Source organism: Anomaloglossus baeobatrachus, chromosome 9 (genome assembly GCF_048569485.1).
Source record: "Anomaloglossus baeobatrachus isolate aAnoBae1 chromosome 9, aAnoBae1.hap1, whole genome shotgun sequence".
In the NCBI taxonomy this organism is placed as follows: Eukaryota; Metazoa; Chordata; class Amphibia; order Anura; family Aromobatidae; genus Anomaloglossus; species Anomaloglossus baeobatrachus.
Genome location: NC_134361.1, coordinates 213,558,767 through 213,574,973, shown reverse-complemented (window position 1 = coordinate 213,574,973; position 16,207 = coordinate 213,558,767). Strand labels below are relative to the sequence as shown.

At 52.3% G+C, this 16,207-nt stretch overlaps 1 protein-coding gene across 3 annotated transcripts in view; it reads left to right on the top strand.

The window, feature by feature from the left end:
- The window catches only part of ABCA2 (ATP binding cassette subfamily A member 2), an 87,378-nt gene that overhangs the window by 65,145 nt on the left and 6,026 nt on the right, over window positions 1-16,207 (top strand). For all 3 annotated transcript variants that reach the window (XM_075324425.1, XM_075324424.1, XM_075324423.1), the window contains 9 exons: window positions 3,967-4,114; window positions 4,349-4,472; window positions 4,568-4,700; window positions 4,934-5,054; window positions 6,303-6,481; window positions 6,564-6,705; window positions 6,785-6,919; window positions 7,007-7,110; window positions 7,316-7,408. In XM_075324425.1, coding sequence (XP_075180540.1) covers window positions 3,967-4,114; window positions 4,349-4,472; window positions 4,568-4,700; window positions 4,934-5,054; window positions 6,303-6,481; window positions 6,564-6,705; window positions 6,785-6,919; window positions 7,007-7,110; window positions 7,316-7,408 — 1,179 coding nt within the window. The remainder of the gene's footprint in view (window positions 1-3,966; window positions 4,115-4,348; window positions 4,473-4,567; window positions 4,701-4,933; window positions 5,055-6,302; window positions 6,482-6,563; window positions 6,706-6,784; window positions 6,920-7,006; window positions 7,111-7,315; window positions 7,409-16,207) is intronic.

The following is a 16,207-nucleotide window of genomic DNA, read 5'->3' as shown; positions in this document are numbered from 1 at the left end:
ATTCCCACACCCGCGGTCGGTGGGAGGCTGTCCCACTTTGGCGACATTTGGCTGGCAAGCGTCAAAGACCGTTGGGTGAGAGATATTCTGTCTCACGGGTACAGGATAGAGTTCAGTTCTCGTCCGCCAACTCGTTTCTTCAGAACTTCTCCACCACCAGACCGAGCCGATGCTCTGTTGCAGGCGGTGGCCGCTCTAAAGGCGGAAGGAGTGGTGACCTCCGTCCCTCTTCAGGAACAAGGTCACGGTTTTTACTCCAATCTGTTTGTGGTCCCAAAAAAGGACGGATCGTATCGACCCGTCCTGGATCTAAAGTTGCTCAACAGACACGTAAAAGTCAGGAGGTTCCGGATGGAATCCCTACGCTCCGTCATAGCCTCAATGTCTCAAGGAGATTTTCTAGCATCAATAGATATCAAAGATGCGTATCTCCACGTGCCGATTGCACCAGAGCATCAGCGTTTCCTACGCTTCGTCATACACGACGAACACCTACAGTTCGTAGCGTTACCTTTCGGTCTGGCAACAGCCCCCCGGGTCTTCACCAAAGTCATGGCAGCAGTAGTAGCTGTTCTGCACTCGCAGGGTCACTCGGTCATCCCGTATCTAGACGACCTGCTTATAAAGGCACCCTCTCAAGAGGCATGCCAACACAGTCTGAAGGTGGCGCTAGACACTCTCCAGACTTTCGGGTGGATTATCAACTTTCCAAAGTCTCATCTAACCCCGACCCAATCTCTGACTTATCTTGGCATGGAGTTTCATACTCTATCAGCGATAGTGAGGCTTCCACTGGACAAGCAGTGCTCGCTACGGACTGGAGTGCAATCTCTCCTTCAGAGCCAGTCGCACTCACTGGAGGCGCCTCATGCATTTCCTAGGAAAGATGGTAGCAGCAATGGAGGCAGTCCCGTTCGCGCAGTTTCATCTGCGCCCTCTCCAATGGGACATTCTACGCCAATGGGATGGGAAATCGACGTCCCTCGACAGGACTGTCTCCCTCTCTCAGACTGCCAAGGACTCTCTACGTTGGTGGCTTCTCCCCAACTCATTGTCACAGGGAAAGTCGTTCCTTCCCCCGTCCTGGGCAGTGGTCACGACAGATGCCAGCCTATCAGGGTGGGAAGCGGTGTTTCTCCACCACAGGGCTCAGGGGACGTGGACTCAGGAAGAGTCCACCCTGCAGATCAATGTTCTGGAAATCAGAGCAATCTATCTTGCCCTGCGAGCCTTCCAACAATGGCTGGAAGGCAAGCAGATTCGGATTCAGTCGGACAATTCCACGGCGGTGGCGTACATCAACCACCAAGGGGGAACACGCAGCCGCCAAGCTTTTCAAGAAGTCCAGCGGATTTTGACGTGGGTGGAAAGCAGAGCGTCCACCATATCCGCAGTTCACATCCCAGGCGTGGAAAACTGGGAAGCAGACTTTCTCAGTCGCCAGGGCATGGACGCAGGAGAATGGTCCCTTCACCCGGAAGTGTTTCAGCAGATCTGTTGCCGCTGGGGGACGCCGGACGTCGATCTGATGGCGTCACGGCATAACAACAAGGTCCCAGTTTTCATGGCACGGTCTCACGATCACCGAGCGCTGGCGGCAGACGCCTTGGTTCAGGATTGGTCGCAATTCCGACTCCCCTATGTGTTCCCACCTCTAGCATTGTTACCCAGAGTTCTCCGGAAAATCAAGTCCGACTGCCATCGAGCCATACTCGTCGCTCCAGATTGGCCAAGAAGGTCGTGGTACCCGGATCTGTGGCATCTCACGGTAGGCCAACCGTGGACACTACCAAACCGTCCAGATTTGCTGTCTCAAGGGCCGTTTTTCCATCTGAATTCTGCGGCCCTGAACCTGACTGTGTGGCCATTGAGTCCTGGATCCTAGCGGCCTCAGGTTTATCTCAGGGAGTTGTTGCCACAATGAGACAAGCTAGAAAACCATCCTCAGCTAAGATCTATCACAGGACGTGGAAGATATTCTTAGCGTGGTGCTTGGCTCAAGGGTTTTCTCCCTGGCCATTTGCATTGCCAATTTTTCTTTCCTTCCTGCAGTCTGGGTTGGAAAAAGGTTTGTCGCTTAGCTCGCTTAAGGGTCAAGTCTCCGCACTATCCGTATTCTTTCAGAAACGCTTGGCACGGCTTTCTAAAGTACGCACGTTTCTCCAAGGAGTTTGTCATATCGTTCCTCCTTACAGACGGCCATTGGAACCCTGGGATCTGAACAAGGTTCTCCTTGCTCTCCAGAAGCCGCCTTTCGAGCCTTTGAAAGAGGTTCCCCTTTCTCGGCTTTCACAAAAGGTAGTTTTTCTTGTGGCGGTCACGTCTCTTCGAAGAGTGTCCGAGCTAGCGGCGTTATCTTGCAAATCTCCCTTCCTGGTGTTTCACCAAGACAAGGTAGTACTGCGTCCAATTCCAGAGTTTTCTCCCAAGGTGGTTTCTTCCTTTCATCTCAATCAGGATATCACTTTGCCATCTTTGTGTCCGCATCCAGTTCACCAATTTGAAAAAGGTTTACATCTGTTGGACCTGGTGAGAGCACTCAGGATTTACATTTCTCGCACGGCGCCTCTACGCCGTTCTGATGCGCTCTTTGTCCTAGTCGCTGGTCAGCATAAGGGATCGCAAGCTTCCAAATCCACCCTGGCGCGGTGGATCAAGGAACCAATTCTTCACACATACCGTTCTGCTGGGCTTCCGATTCCATCTGGACTGAAGGCCCATTCTACCAGAGCCGTGGGTGCGTCCTGGGCATTGCGGCATCAGGCTACGGCTCAGCAAGTGTGCCAGGCGGCTACCTGGTCGAGTCTGCACACGTTTACCAAGCACTATCAAGTGCATACCTACGCTTCGGCAGATGCCAGCCTAGGTAGACAGGTCCTTCAGGCGGCGGTGGCCCACCTGTAGGAAGAGGCTGTCTGACAGCCCGTTCATGTGGTATCTTTTTACCCACCCAGGGACTGCTTTTGGACGTCCCACTGTCTGGGTCTCCCAATTAGGAGCGAAAAAGAAGAAGGGAATTTTGTTTACTTACCGTAAATTCCTTTTCTTCTAGCTCCAATTGGGAGACCCAGCACCCGCCCTATTTGTTCTTAGGGTTTCGTTTTTCGGGTGCACATGTTGTTCATGTTGTTTCTTAAGTTCTCCGATCTTGTTATCGGATTGAATTTGTTTTTGAAACTATTATTGGCTTTCCTCCTTCTTGCTTTGGTACTAAAACTGAGGAATCCGTACTCCTACGGGAGGGTGTATAGCCAGAAGGGGAGGGGCCTTACACTTTTAAGTGTAGTTCTTTGTGCGGCCTCCAGAGGCAGTAGCTATACACCCACTGTCTGGGTCTCCCAATTGGAGCTAGAAGAAAAGGAATTTACGGTAAGTAAACAAAATTCCCTTCATTAATTATATATATATATATATATATATATATATATATACATATACATATACATTTGTTTTAATTAATTTTATATATATATACAGGATTTTTTTTTTTTTTTTTCATTTAAAATTTCAAATTTTCTCGTAAATCCATATACTTTAGTAAATTATGTTAAACACATTTTATTATTTTTGGCGTTTTTCATGTATTTTTTTTTTTTTCTTTTCATTTTTCCTTTTAGTTTTAGTTTGTGATTTTATACTTATGTATTGTGTATATTTATATATACTTTTACATTGCAGTTTATAGTATTTTTGATGTTCTTCTATGAAGCCTAACATGAGATTCGGCCTCATAAGAGGACTAAGTTGAGGGCCTTCCGCAGACCCCCAACATCACATTTAACTGCCATGTTGGTACATGAGCTCCCCACGATCACACTGTTGGGAGCTGCTGTAAGAGTGCAATTAAATGTCCTTGTCACTGATTGGCAGTGGCATTTTAGTGGTTAATCTACAGAGATCGGAGCTGGCCCTGGGCTCGGCGGCGGTCAGAAAGCCCCTTTAATGCCATGGATTGTTGTTTTGCAGCTGGTCCATCACCCCCATTATGTATCCTGCCTCCTTCTGGTTCGAGGTGCCCAGCACGGCCTACGTCTTCCTCATCGTCATCAATCTGTTCATTGGCATTACCGCCACGGTGGCCACTTTCCTGCTGCAGTTGTTTGAGCACGATAAGGTAAGGGACGCCATACTGGCAGCACTGATGGGTAGGGGGCGCCATACTGGCAGCACTGATGTGTAGGGGGCGCCATACTGGCAGCACTGATGGGTAGGGGGCGCCATACTGGCAGCACTGATGGGTAGGGGGCGCCATACTGGCAGCACTGATGGGTAGGGGGCGCCATACTGGCAGCACCGATGGCCGCCGCCGGTCAGACTCTAATGTCTCGTCCTCGTCTTCTCCGTCCAGGACCTGAAGTTGGTGAACAGTTACCTGAAGAGCTGCTTCCTCATCTTCCCCAATTACAACCTTGGGCACGGCCTGATGGAAATGGCCTACAATGAATATATTAATGAGTACTACGCAAAGATCGGTAAGAAGACAAGATGGCGTCCACCACCACGTCTTCTACTCCAACTCCTCCCGGAGCTGCAATCACAATTCACTCCGCTCCTCTTCCCGCTCCAGGTCAGTTTGATAAGATGAAGTCGCCATTTGAGTGGGATATCGTCACCCGGGGGCTGGTGGCCATGACCATCGAAGGTTTCGTCGGCTTCTTCATCACCATTATGTGCCAGTATAACTTCTTCCGAAAACCACAGTAAGTATTCCACCCGTGTCTAATATCTGCTGCCAAACTGATGAGACCCCCCACCCCAGACCCCTAAAGCATTCAGAGCCTACCCCCTATAGATACACTGCTGTATATGGCGTCTGCCCAGGGGCTGCGAGTATTGGAAACTTTCCTCGCTGCGGTTCTGGACCTATGTAGCAGAGTGCACTGTGTATCTGTGCATCAAGTGTTTGTCTCGTTGCCTCCGTACTTTCTTATAGGCGTCTCCCCATTTCTAATAAACCCATCGAGGATGATGACGTAGATGTGGCCAACGAGCGGCAGAGAGTTCTACGTGGAGGAGCGGATTACGACATGTTAAAGATCGAGAATCTGACAAAGGTAACGTGTGCGCCCCCCCCCCGAACCGGAGAGCATTATACTCCAGTCACATCCAAAGCTGCATCCATAACCCTGAGGATTGCTGTTACAATCGGAGCTTCTGTATTTCAGGTTTTGTCAGATATTTCCTCTATCCAGAGGGTCTTTTGGTTGTTCCCGGTATACGGAGGGTCTTGTGGGGTGTTCCCTGTATACGAAGGGTCTTGTGGGGGTGTTCCCTGTATACGGAGGGTCTTGTGGGGTGTTCCCAGTGTACGGAGGGCCTTGTGGGGTGTTCCTGGTATACGGAGGGTCTTTTGGGTGTTCCCGTTATACAGAGAGGATCTTGTGGGGTGTTCCCTGTATACAGAGGGTCTTGTGGGGGTGTTCCCGGTATACGGAGAGTCTTGTGGGGTGTTCCCAGTATACGGAGGGTCTTGTGGGTGTGTTTCCGGTATACAGAGGGTCTTGTGGGGGTGTTCCCTGTATACAAAGGGTCTTGCGGGGCGTTCCCTGTATCCGGAGGATCTTGTGGGGTGTCCCCTGTATACGGAGGGTCTTGTGGGGTGTTCCCGGTATACAGTGGATCTTGTGGGGTGTCTCCTGTATACAGTGGATCTTGTGGGGTGTCTCCTGTATACAGTGGATCTTGTGGGGGTGTCTCCTGTATACAGAGAGTCTTGTGGGGTGTTCCCGGTATACGGAGGGTCTTGTGGGGTGTTCCCTGTATGCGGAGGGTCCTGTGGGGTGTTCCCGGTATACGGAGGGTCTTGTGGGGCGTTCCCTGTATACAGGCACTTTTGGGGGGTTCCCTGTATACGGAGGGTCTTGTGGGGTGTTCCCTGTATGCGGAGGGTCCTGTGGGGTGTTCCCTGTATACGGAGGGTCTTGCGGGGTGTTCCCTGTATACGGAGGGTCTTGTGGGGTGTTCCCTGTATATGGAGGATCTTGTGGGGTGTTCCCTGTGTACGGAGGCTCTTGTGGGATGTTCCCTGTATACGGAGGGTCTTGTGGTGTATTCCCGGTATACGGAGGGTCTTGTGGGGGTCTGCAAGTATACGGAGGGTCTTGCGGGATGTTCCCTGTATACGGCGGATCTTGCGGGGTGTTCCCTGTATACGGAGGGTCTTGTGGGGGTTTCTCTGGGTACACCAGGTCTTGTTCAGTGATTTTATGAATGATCGGTGAACCTAGACTCCTCAAGATCCGGACCCCCCCACCAATCTTCATTCACCCAAACATGCAAATGTTCAAACCTGTCTCCTCCAGGTGTATAAATCCCGTAAGATGGGCCGCATCTTAGCAGTTGATCGTCTCTGCGTCGGGGTCCAGCCGGGTGAATGCTTTGGACTTCTTGGAGTAAACGGAGCTGGGAAGACCACCACCTTTAAGATGCTGACTGGAGATGAGAGCACGACTGGCGGAGAGGCCTTCATCAATGGTCACAGGTACCCACCATATTGGATGTAGATCTGTGCAATCACCATGAGATTGATCCCCGATGACCCGCAGCGTCTCCTTGTCCGGCAGCGTCCTGAAGGAGCTTCTCCAGGTGCAGCAGAGCATTGGGTACTGCCCGCAGTTTGATGCCCTGTTTGATGAGCTGACGGCACAGGAGCATCTGGAGCTTTACACCCGTCTTAGAGGGATCCCGTGGAAGGATGAGGAGAGGGTGAGTATGGAGAGTCCGGTCTTGGTCAGGTCAAATGTTTGACCTCGCCTTAAAAAAATTGATTTTTCTTCCTCGCCAGGTGGTAAAATGGGCGTTGGAGAAACTGGAGCTGACGCCCTACGCGGACAAACCGGCCGGAACGTACAGCGGCGGCAACAAGAGGAAGCTCTCCACGGCCATTGCTCTCATCGGATACCCCTCCTTCATCTTCCTGGTGAGACATGGATGATGATGAAACATGGCCGACCGTCGCATGGACCTTCCTGAGCCGTAAATCCGTATTTCTACATGTGATTTACAGGATGAGCCCACCACAGGGATGGACCCCAAAGCCCGGCGCTTTCTGTGGAACCTGATCCTGGACATTATAAAGACGGGCCGCTCCCTGGTCCTGACGTCACACAGGTACAGATCGGATCCTTCTGATCCCGTACGATCGGAAGGCTCCTCACCAAGTCATGGCGGCCATCTAGTCATGGGCAGCAATGACTGTTGTGAAGCCACAACTCCCGGTATGCCGTGCCATTTTGCGCCACTCCGGGCATGCTGGGAGTTGTAGTTTTACCAGAGTCACATATTAGACATTAACCCATGATGTTTCACTTTCCAGCATGGAAGAATGTGAAGCTCTCTGCACCCGACTGGCGATTATGGTCAACGGGCGTCTGAAATGTCTCGGGAGCATCCAGCATCTGAAAAACCGGTAAGAAAACATTTCCCAGACTCTAATATTGGGTGTAATGAAAGGGGAGCAGTTTGATCTGTCCTGTCCTCCGTGGCTCCGTGGATCGACGTTCCGGTGCCTCTTGCGCTTACTGGACCACGCGACGTTGCAGCCAGCGGTCACCATGATATATCGTGCGGTTTATTAAGCGCCAATGACGCCCGGGATACCAGGTACAAAAATGAGGACCGGCTGCAACGAAGGATGGGACTGGGCAGCGTGAATCCAATTAGCCATCATAGCCAAATTACCTGCTTAGAGGGAAGGTGTCACTTTTTTTTATTTTTGTATTAACAATCGGGATTGGGGAATCAAGTATTTTTAATATAAAATTAAATTCACTGTTTATTTAGTTTTTATTTTATTTTATTTTTACTGAAACACTGGGGGCGGCCATCTTGGATTTGCTGTGTGTAACGGCAGTTACTCACCTCAAGTATGGCAGCCCCCTGTGGATTGGGTCTGGTAGGGTTGGAGCGTGACTTTCTCCTGCACTGTGGCTGCTCCCTGCTGGGATCTGAGCATGCTCCCTGTGGTGTCCAGATCACAACTTGGGGAGGAGACCGCCGCCATCTTTGTGGAGCCCATAGTGTATAAACTGTACATTCCACTTTCCCTGTGAGTGGCGATCTGCAGCGTGAGCCTGATATTGTATTATAGTTGGCAGGCTGTGATCACCGCTTGCCGCAGCATGTACTCCCCTCCAAGATCCGCTCTTTTATGTGCCCCCTCACTGCTCTTTGCTCTGATCGCTGACAGGAGGAACAGCCGAGACACGAGGCTGCCGGGGTCGAAGGTCTGAGGTGAGTGCATGCGGCTGGGAGCGGTGATCGCGGCATGACATCTGTAGTGGAGTGCCAGTCGGACTCGGGCTGCAGATCACCACTCCTCGCCGTATGTCACCTCGGACCTCCGATCCTGGCCGGCAGCTTCTCGTGTCAGCCTGGTGTCTCAGCAGTTCCTCCTCTCAGCGCTAAGAGCACAGTATATGGGGGCACAGTATATGGGGGTACAGTATATGGGGTATAGTATACAGACGGGCACAGTATACAGTGGGGCACTATGACAGCTGTCCTTGGTGACACTTTAGACATTAGGATCACTTTGTGGTCACCAACAAAATGGCTCCGCACTGTGTCTCTAAACTTCATCCTCTCTTATCCTTTTGGGAACCCCCAGAACAGGAGGGGGAGGTGACCTCGCACACCGGAGAGCAGATGTGAGCCAGCTGAATAGCAGCTGCTCCCCCTAGTGTTTAAGAGTGGAAAATATCAAACTTTTTTTAAATTATTTTTTTATATTTTGCTCAGTTAAAAACAAATAATATTTAAACAAAACATTAATACTTTACATTTCTTCATCGTTCCTTATGGGAGACCCAGACCATGGGTGTATAGCTTCTGCCTCCGGAGGACACACAAAGTACTACACTCAAACGTGTAGCTCCTCCCTCCTAGCATATACACCCCCTGGTAGCCAGTCCTAGCCAGTTTCAATGCTTTGTGTTCAGGAGGTCACACACACATGCATTCTCTGATTTTTGATTTTTGATTTTTTTGGATTCAAAGATTTGGAAGAAAAGCGGGTCCAATCTGGACTCCCGGCATGTCCCTTCTCACCCCACTGTGTCGGCGGTGCTGTTAAGGTTGATTTTACAAGGCTGGAGCCTTCACATGCCGCGCTCCTTCACCATCCCCTGGGGCTCTGGCTTGAAGTGGGAGCCATCTCGGTTCTCACTGCTTTGCAGGAGACCGGTGTTACGGTTGCTGCGAGCACTGGAGACTATGTCCAGATTTCTTGCTACTGCACATGTGCGAGCGCTGGAGACTAAGTCCAGATTTCTTGCTACTGCACATGTGCGAGCGCCGGAGACTAAGTCCAATCTTGGAGCCATTGCACATGTGCGGGTGACATCATCGCTGACACGAGGTCACATGTCTCTGACACCTTCTATGCCGATTGGTCGCTGGTCATGTGCTTGTGACGTCTTGCTCGGTGATAGGCCAGCATGACGTCACTCCTGTCGTTCTGGCAGCGGATTGGCTCTGGTGTCCTCCATCTTGGATGAGGCACAGAGTCTATATAAGACCCTGACACATGCCGCATGGTGCTCAGTCCTCTTGGTTCATGCATATGAGTAGACGCTCTGTGCGCGTTCCTCTAGGCATTCCTCTGTCTATGCTAGGTGAGCGCTACCGGCAGGGTAGCGTTCTTATACCTTACAGCTTCGGCTGCTGTCCGTATCCTTACCTCTTAGGGGAGCGGACATAGGCAGGTGCCTGAGGCACATGGTCTGGCTGGGCCTTGTGATTCTACTCGTAGGTGGACGTTGCCGCTAGGGTAACGTTCCTTATACTGCGTCTGGCAGTTGTTCGTATCCTCGCACACTAGGGGAGCGAACAGAGGTAGGAGCTTTGTGCGGCTTACGCTGCTGTTCGTCTCTTTTGCACCACTAGAAGAGCGGACCTAGGCAGGTGCCATATCTAGTGGTTCGTGTCCTCGCACACTAGTGGAGCGAACGCAGGTAGGAGCTTTGTGCGGCTTACGCTGCTGTTCGTCTCTTTTGCACCACTAGAAGAGCGGACCTAGGCAGGTGCCATATCTAGTGGTTCTTGTCCTCGCACACTAGTGGAGCGAACGCAGGTAGGAGCTTTGTGCGGCTTACGCTGCTGTTCGTCTCTTTTGCACCACTAGAAGAGCGGACCTAGGTAGGTGCCATTTCGCACACATTGCCTTTGTCTCTGTGATTATTAACAGAGATCATTCCACACACCCTCCAAGTAAGGGAGGAATTGCTTTACTTACTTATTATATCCTTCTGTGAGTTAACAGAGGTATTGCACTCTGCCATAGTCGGCAGCAAAGTCTTTGCACGGTGGACCCTGACTGTCTGATACTCCTTTCGGTTATTATCAGACAGCCCCCGTAACAACCGGTCTCCATCCGCAGCCCTGTTCAGGATTCTGCCGGACGGAGCGTTTAACCCTCCCCAGGGACATGGCCCTGCGTCTCAAAAGCTAAGTATTGAGACGTTTTTACCACAGAAAGTGGTCTTTCCAGGGGTCCCTTGTACTTTATTTATTGGGGGGAGTGTGTTATATGATTGTGGTAACATTTCCGGCCGGTTCTCCAGTTTTCACTGGAGAACCGCGCCGATGGTGCCTGCACGCTGGCCGCATGTTTAAATCTAGGCCCCGGCTTCGCCTGAGGCCTAGTTTCGGTTTCACTGCCCCTGCATATTAGTTATGCAGAGGGACAGTGTGGCTCCGCCCAGCGGCTGTGCAGCACAGGGAACGGACACTCCTCACTGAGGAAAGATTCCCTCCCCTGTATGCCTCATTTGCCCGCTCTCAGAGTAGGCCCCGCCCCCTCTCCTCGCTCCGGTCGCCATTTTCTCAGCGTTCTCAATGTCTGCATAGGCACAGAGATACCACATTGTGACAAATGGGGGCCTGGACTGGGGGACTGGAGGGCACAGAAATGTATGTTAAACGGTCTGGCAAGCCACAACCTCCAGTTGTGCAGCTGCTTATATTCTCTGTTTATATACTCTGCTGGGGGTCATTCTGGAGATGCATTCCCTCACAGAGCCCCCACTTCTGCAGCATGTCTCACATTAGAGCAAGGCTGCAAGGCTGTTCTTCATATGCACTGCATGTAGACTCGTACTGCCTGTACTGAGCACATAAACACAGTGGTCCCTCAGCCTCGAGGCTCATCAGTGGTCCCTCCAGCTGCTCCGGTGGTGCTGAGCATGCATTAGCCCCCTTCTCAGGGCGCTTCTGCTGCTTCGGCTCGCTCAGCAAAGCTCTCAGAGGACTCTTCATCTGGTCTCAGACCCCGTCCTCCTAAAATAGAGACGCAGGGTCCCCTGTCCTTCCCCGTCCCGCAGCTCTGATTCACGAGCTGACTCGCTGGACGAGGAGGATGTCTTTACTGGGGGCTCGGACGCTACTTAATGTACCATTGATCTGTCCGAAGGTGATGCAGATGCTAATGATTTGATTGCGTCTATTATATTTGTACTGGACCTCAATCCGCCTGTATCAGGGGAGTATCCCCCTCTGGCAGAAAGGCATCAGTATACCTTAAAGAGAACAAGGAGTGTGTTCCTTAACCACTCCAGTTTTCAGCCCACTGGACCAAGCCCAGAGCCTGTCCTGACAGACGCTCCCAAAGCGTGGTTCTGCTGACTGTTTCCCCCTTCCACCACAGGTGGTCAAGGAGTGGGCTCATTCACCAAGGGTGGTCCCTCCGGTGTCTAGTATTTCAGCCCGGATAGTTGTATCAGTGGCTGACGGCACCTCTCTAAGGATCCCACTGTACATTAATTCTGTACTGGACCTCAATCCGCCAGTATCAGAGGAGCAACCCTCTCTGGCAAAAAGGCACCAGTTTACCTTGCCTAAGAGAACAAGGAGTGTGTTCCTTAACCACTCCAGCTTTCAGGCCACTGTGACCAAGCCCAGGGTCTGCTCTGGCAAACGCTTCCCAAGCGTGGTTCTGATGGCAGTTTTCCCTTTCCACCAGAGGTGGTCAAGGAGTGGGCTCATTCACCAAAGGTGGTCCAGCCCGGACCGTTGTATCAGTGGCAGATGGCTCCTCACTTCCGGCTTTGCTGTCCGACAGGTTGTCCTTCTGGCCAAATCTGTATGGAGGCGGCAGGGGCCTCGTTCTCCCCAGCTTTTGCAGCAGTGCGGCTTTCAAAGCCATCTCTGCTTCTGTAGAGGAGATGCATTCCCTCACAGGGACTCTTTGCCCGAAATGGTTGCCTTAACTTCCAGACTTCAGTCTTTTCATCCTATGCCATGTCTGCCATGCTGGAGACTCTCACCGCACTGCGGTGGCCTCGGCTAATTTCCTCGCTATCCGCAAGCTCCTGTGGCTTCGGAAGTGGAGGGCGGATGCTTCTAAAGAAGTTCCTTGCTGGGCTCCCTTTTGCTGGGACCAGACTATTCGGGAACAACTGGATGAAATTATTAAGGAAGCTCTTGGCGGGAAGAGTTCTTCCATGCAACAAACCTAAACCAGGAAACCTGTCCAGGGCAGGAATCAGTCGAGGTTTCGTTCTTTTAGTTCCTCCATCTGATCGTTCTCTAAGCCCTCGGCCTCGTCCACTGGCTCAGCCAAGGATCGTAAACCCAAATGGCGCACGAGAAGACCGCAGGAGATGCTGCCACTAAGTCAGCCTCCTCCTGGTTTTCTGGCCACGCCAGCAACGTCCTTGGTCGGTGGCAGGCTCTCCCACTTTAGCGACGTATGCTTTTAACACGTCTCCGATCAGTGGGTGCGAGATACCATCTCCCACGGCTACAGGATAGAATTCTATCCAGCCCGCCAAACAGATTTTTTCTGCAACTCCCCCCTGCTCCAAGGCCGCCGCCTTCTCACAGGCTGTGGCATTCTTGCAGGCCACTGGAGTAATTGTACCGGTTCCCGACTGGGAACGGTTCTGAGATTTCTGCTTAAATCTATTCCTAGTACCCGAAGAGGGCGATGCCTTCCGACCTGGATCTCAAGCTTCTCAAGCATGTTCAGGTGCGGCATTTTCGCATGGAGTCTCTGCGATCAATCAATGACCCAAGGAGATTCCCTAGCATCCATCGACATCAGAGATGCCTATCTGCATGTGCCAATCGCAGTTTCACACCAGCGTTGGCTACGGTTTGCAATCAGAATGGTCCAATTCGTGGCTCTTCCCTTGGGGTTAGCCACGCCCCCTCGAGTATTCTCAAGGTCGGGGCAGCTGTGATTGCGGTCCTGCACCTCTAGGGGTTGGCAGTGATCCTTTTGTCCTGGACAGCCTTCTAGTCTGGGCTTCATCCAGTGCAAACTGTTAGCGGAGTGCCTCGCTCACTCTCGCCACTCTAACCAATTCGGGTGGTTTGTCATTCTGTCCAAGCCCACTCTGGCTTCGACCCAGAAGTTCATATTCCCAGGGTCGCAATTCGAGACTCTGTCGGCACTTGTGAAGCTGCCCTTAGTCAAACAGCAGTCCCTCCGCTGGTGGTCGACGTCGTTCCATCAGGCACCTAATACAGGTGCTGGATCAGATGGTGGTGTCAATGGAAGCGATTCCCTTGCCCAGTTCCATCTGCGTCCTCTGCGGCTGGATATTTTCCGCTGTTGGAACAAGCGGACTTCCTCCTTCCACGGGGTGGTGGCTTCGCCACAGACCAGGGGCTCGTTTCAGTGGTGGCTTCGGCCCCTCTGTCTCAGGGACTCTCCTTCCTGGCTCCGTTCCGGGTGATCCTCCCCAAGATGCTAGTCTATCCGGCTGGGGAGCAGTATATCTCCACTATGGAGCGCAGGGCACTTGGACTCTGTCCGAATCAGCCCTCTGGATCAATGTGCTGGAAATCAGAGCTGTGTTTCTAGCTCTCTAAGCCTTTCACCATCTGTTGGCGGCCAGGCACATTCGAGTCCAGTCAGACAACGCTACACCGTTTGCCTACATCAACCTCCAGGGCGGGACACTCAGCCGCCTGGCAATGTTGGAGGTTCATCGCATTCTTCAGTGGACGGAGGACTCCTAGTCCACCATATCCGCAGCCCACATCCCAGACGTGGAAAACTGGGAGGCAGATTGTCTCAGCCGTCAAACCGTGGCTCCACGATCCTCAGGTTTTTGCGGCAGACGCACTGGTTCAAGTTTGGTCCCAGCTTCGTCTGTCTTACGTGTTTCACCCTCTAGTTCTTGCCCAGAGTCCTGCGCAAGATCAGAAAGGAGGGCCGTCGGGTCATTCTCATTACTCCAGACTGACCCAGGCAAGCTTGGTACCCTGACCTGCTCCGTCTGTCCGTAGAGGTGCCATGGCATCTCCCGGACTGTCCAGACCTTCTCTCACGAGGTCCGTCTTTCCGCCAGAACCTGCGGCTCTCAGATTGACGGCGTGGCGTTTGAGTCATGGATCTTGACGACTTCTGGTATCCCTCCTGAAGTCATCTCCACTATGACTCGAGCTCAGAAGTATCCTTTGGCCTTTTGGCCTTGCCGACCCTCCTGTCCCTTCTACAGTCCGGTCTGCAGCTAGGACTATCCCTCAATTCCCTTAAGGGACAGGTCTCGGCTCTGTCAGTGTTGTGCCAGCGGCGTATCGCCCGGCTGGCCCAGGTGCGCTCCTTCATGCAGGGCGCATCTCACATCATTCCGCCTTACCGGCGGCCCTTGGAGCCCTGGGACCTTAATTCGGTCCTCACGGCTTTCGGAAACCCCCCTTTGAGCCTCTTAGGGAGGTTTTCTCTGTTTAGTCTTCACAGAAAGTGGTCTTCCTAGTGGCCATAACTTTCCTCAAGAGAGTCTCTGTTTTGGCTGCACTCTCTTCGGAGTCCTCCCTTCATCAAGACAAGGTGGTTCTCCGTCCGACTCCGGATTTTCTCCCTAAGGTGGTTGCTGCTTCCACCTTAACTGGGGCATTTTCCCTGCCTTCCTTTTGTCCGGCTCCTGTTCATCGCTTGAAAGGGCGTTGCATACTCTGGATCTGGTGCGGGCGCCCCGGATCTATGTGTCTCACACCGCTGTTCTTAGGCGGTGCACCTCTCTTTTGTGCTGACCGCTGGTCAGCGTAAGGGCCTCTCTGCATTTAAGCCGACCCTGGATCGTTGGTTTAGGTCGGCCATTTCCGATACCTACCAGTGTACTCAAGTGCCTCTCCCGCCGGGGATCAAGGCACACTTGACCAGAGCTGTCGGTGCCTCTTAGGCTTTCAGGCCCAGGCTACGGCTCAGCAGGTCTGTCAGACTGCCACTTGGACCAGTCTGCATACCTTTTCAAAGCACTACCAAGTGCATGCTCTTGCTTCGGCAGATGCGAGCTTGGGCAGACGCATCCTTCAGGCGGCTGTCGCCCATTTGTGAAGTTAGGTTTCGCCTACTTCTCAGTTTTTCTGTTTATTCCCACCCATGGACTGCTTTAGAACGTCCCATGGTCTGGGTCTCCCATAAGGAACGATGAAGAAAAAGAGAATTTTGTTACTTACCGTAAATTCTTTTTCTTATAGTTCCGACATGGGAGACCCAGCACCCTCCCTGTTGCCTGTTGGCAGGTTTTCTTGTTCCGTGTGTTATCACCGGCTGTTGTTGTAGACAGAGGTTCCGGTTGTTCCGAGTTTTGCTCTGTCTCTACTTGTGGGTGGATGTCCTCCTTCAGCTTTTGCACTAAACTGGCTAGGACTGGCTACCAGGGGGTGTATATGCTAGGAGGGAGGAGCTACACGTTTGAGTGTAGTACTTTGTGTGTCCTCCGGAGGCAGAAGCTATACACCCATGGTCTGGGTCTCCCATGTCGGAACTATAAGAAAAAGAATTTACGGTAAGTAACAAAATTCTCTCTTTTTCAGTTATTGAATTTTTTTTTATTTTTTTTTTTTATTTTTTTTACTACACCTTCCCTTTAAAGGGAATGTCTTCAGCTCCCATCTCCAGCAATATACCACACTACTGCCTCTCGGATTGCTGAGGAGTTGTGCGTGGCTGAAGGGTGACAGTACGTGCCAGTGGCATGGTGGAGCTACTTGCCCGAACTGTGCCCTGGAAGCAGAGACCGCTCAGCCCCTGCAGCAAGGGAGGAGCGCAGCAACGGTGGATCCGGCCTGGTTCAGTGCAGCACTTACAAGCTGTGCCCTCTCTGCGGGGAGGCGGCGCCCTCTCTGCGGGGAGGCGGCGCCCTCTCTGCGGGGAGGCGGCGCCCTCTCTGCGGGGAGGCGGCGCCCTCTCTGCGGGGAGGCGGCGCCCTCTCTGCCGGGAGCCCGCACCCTCTCTGCCGGGAGCCCGCGCCCT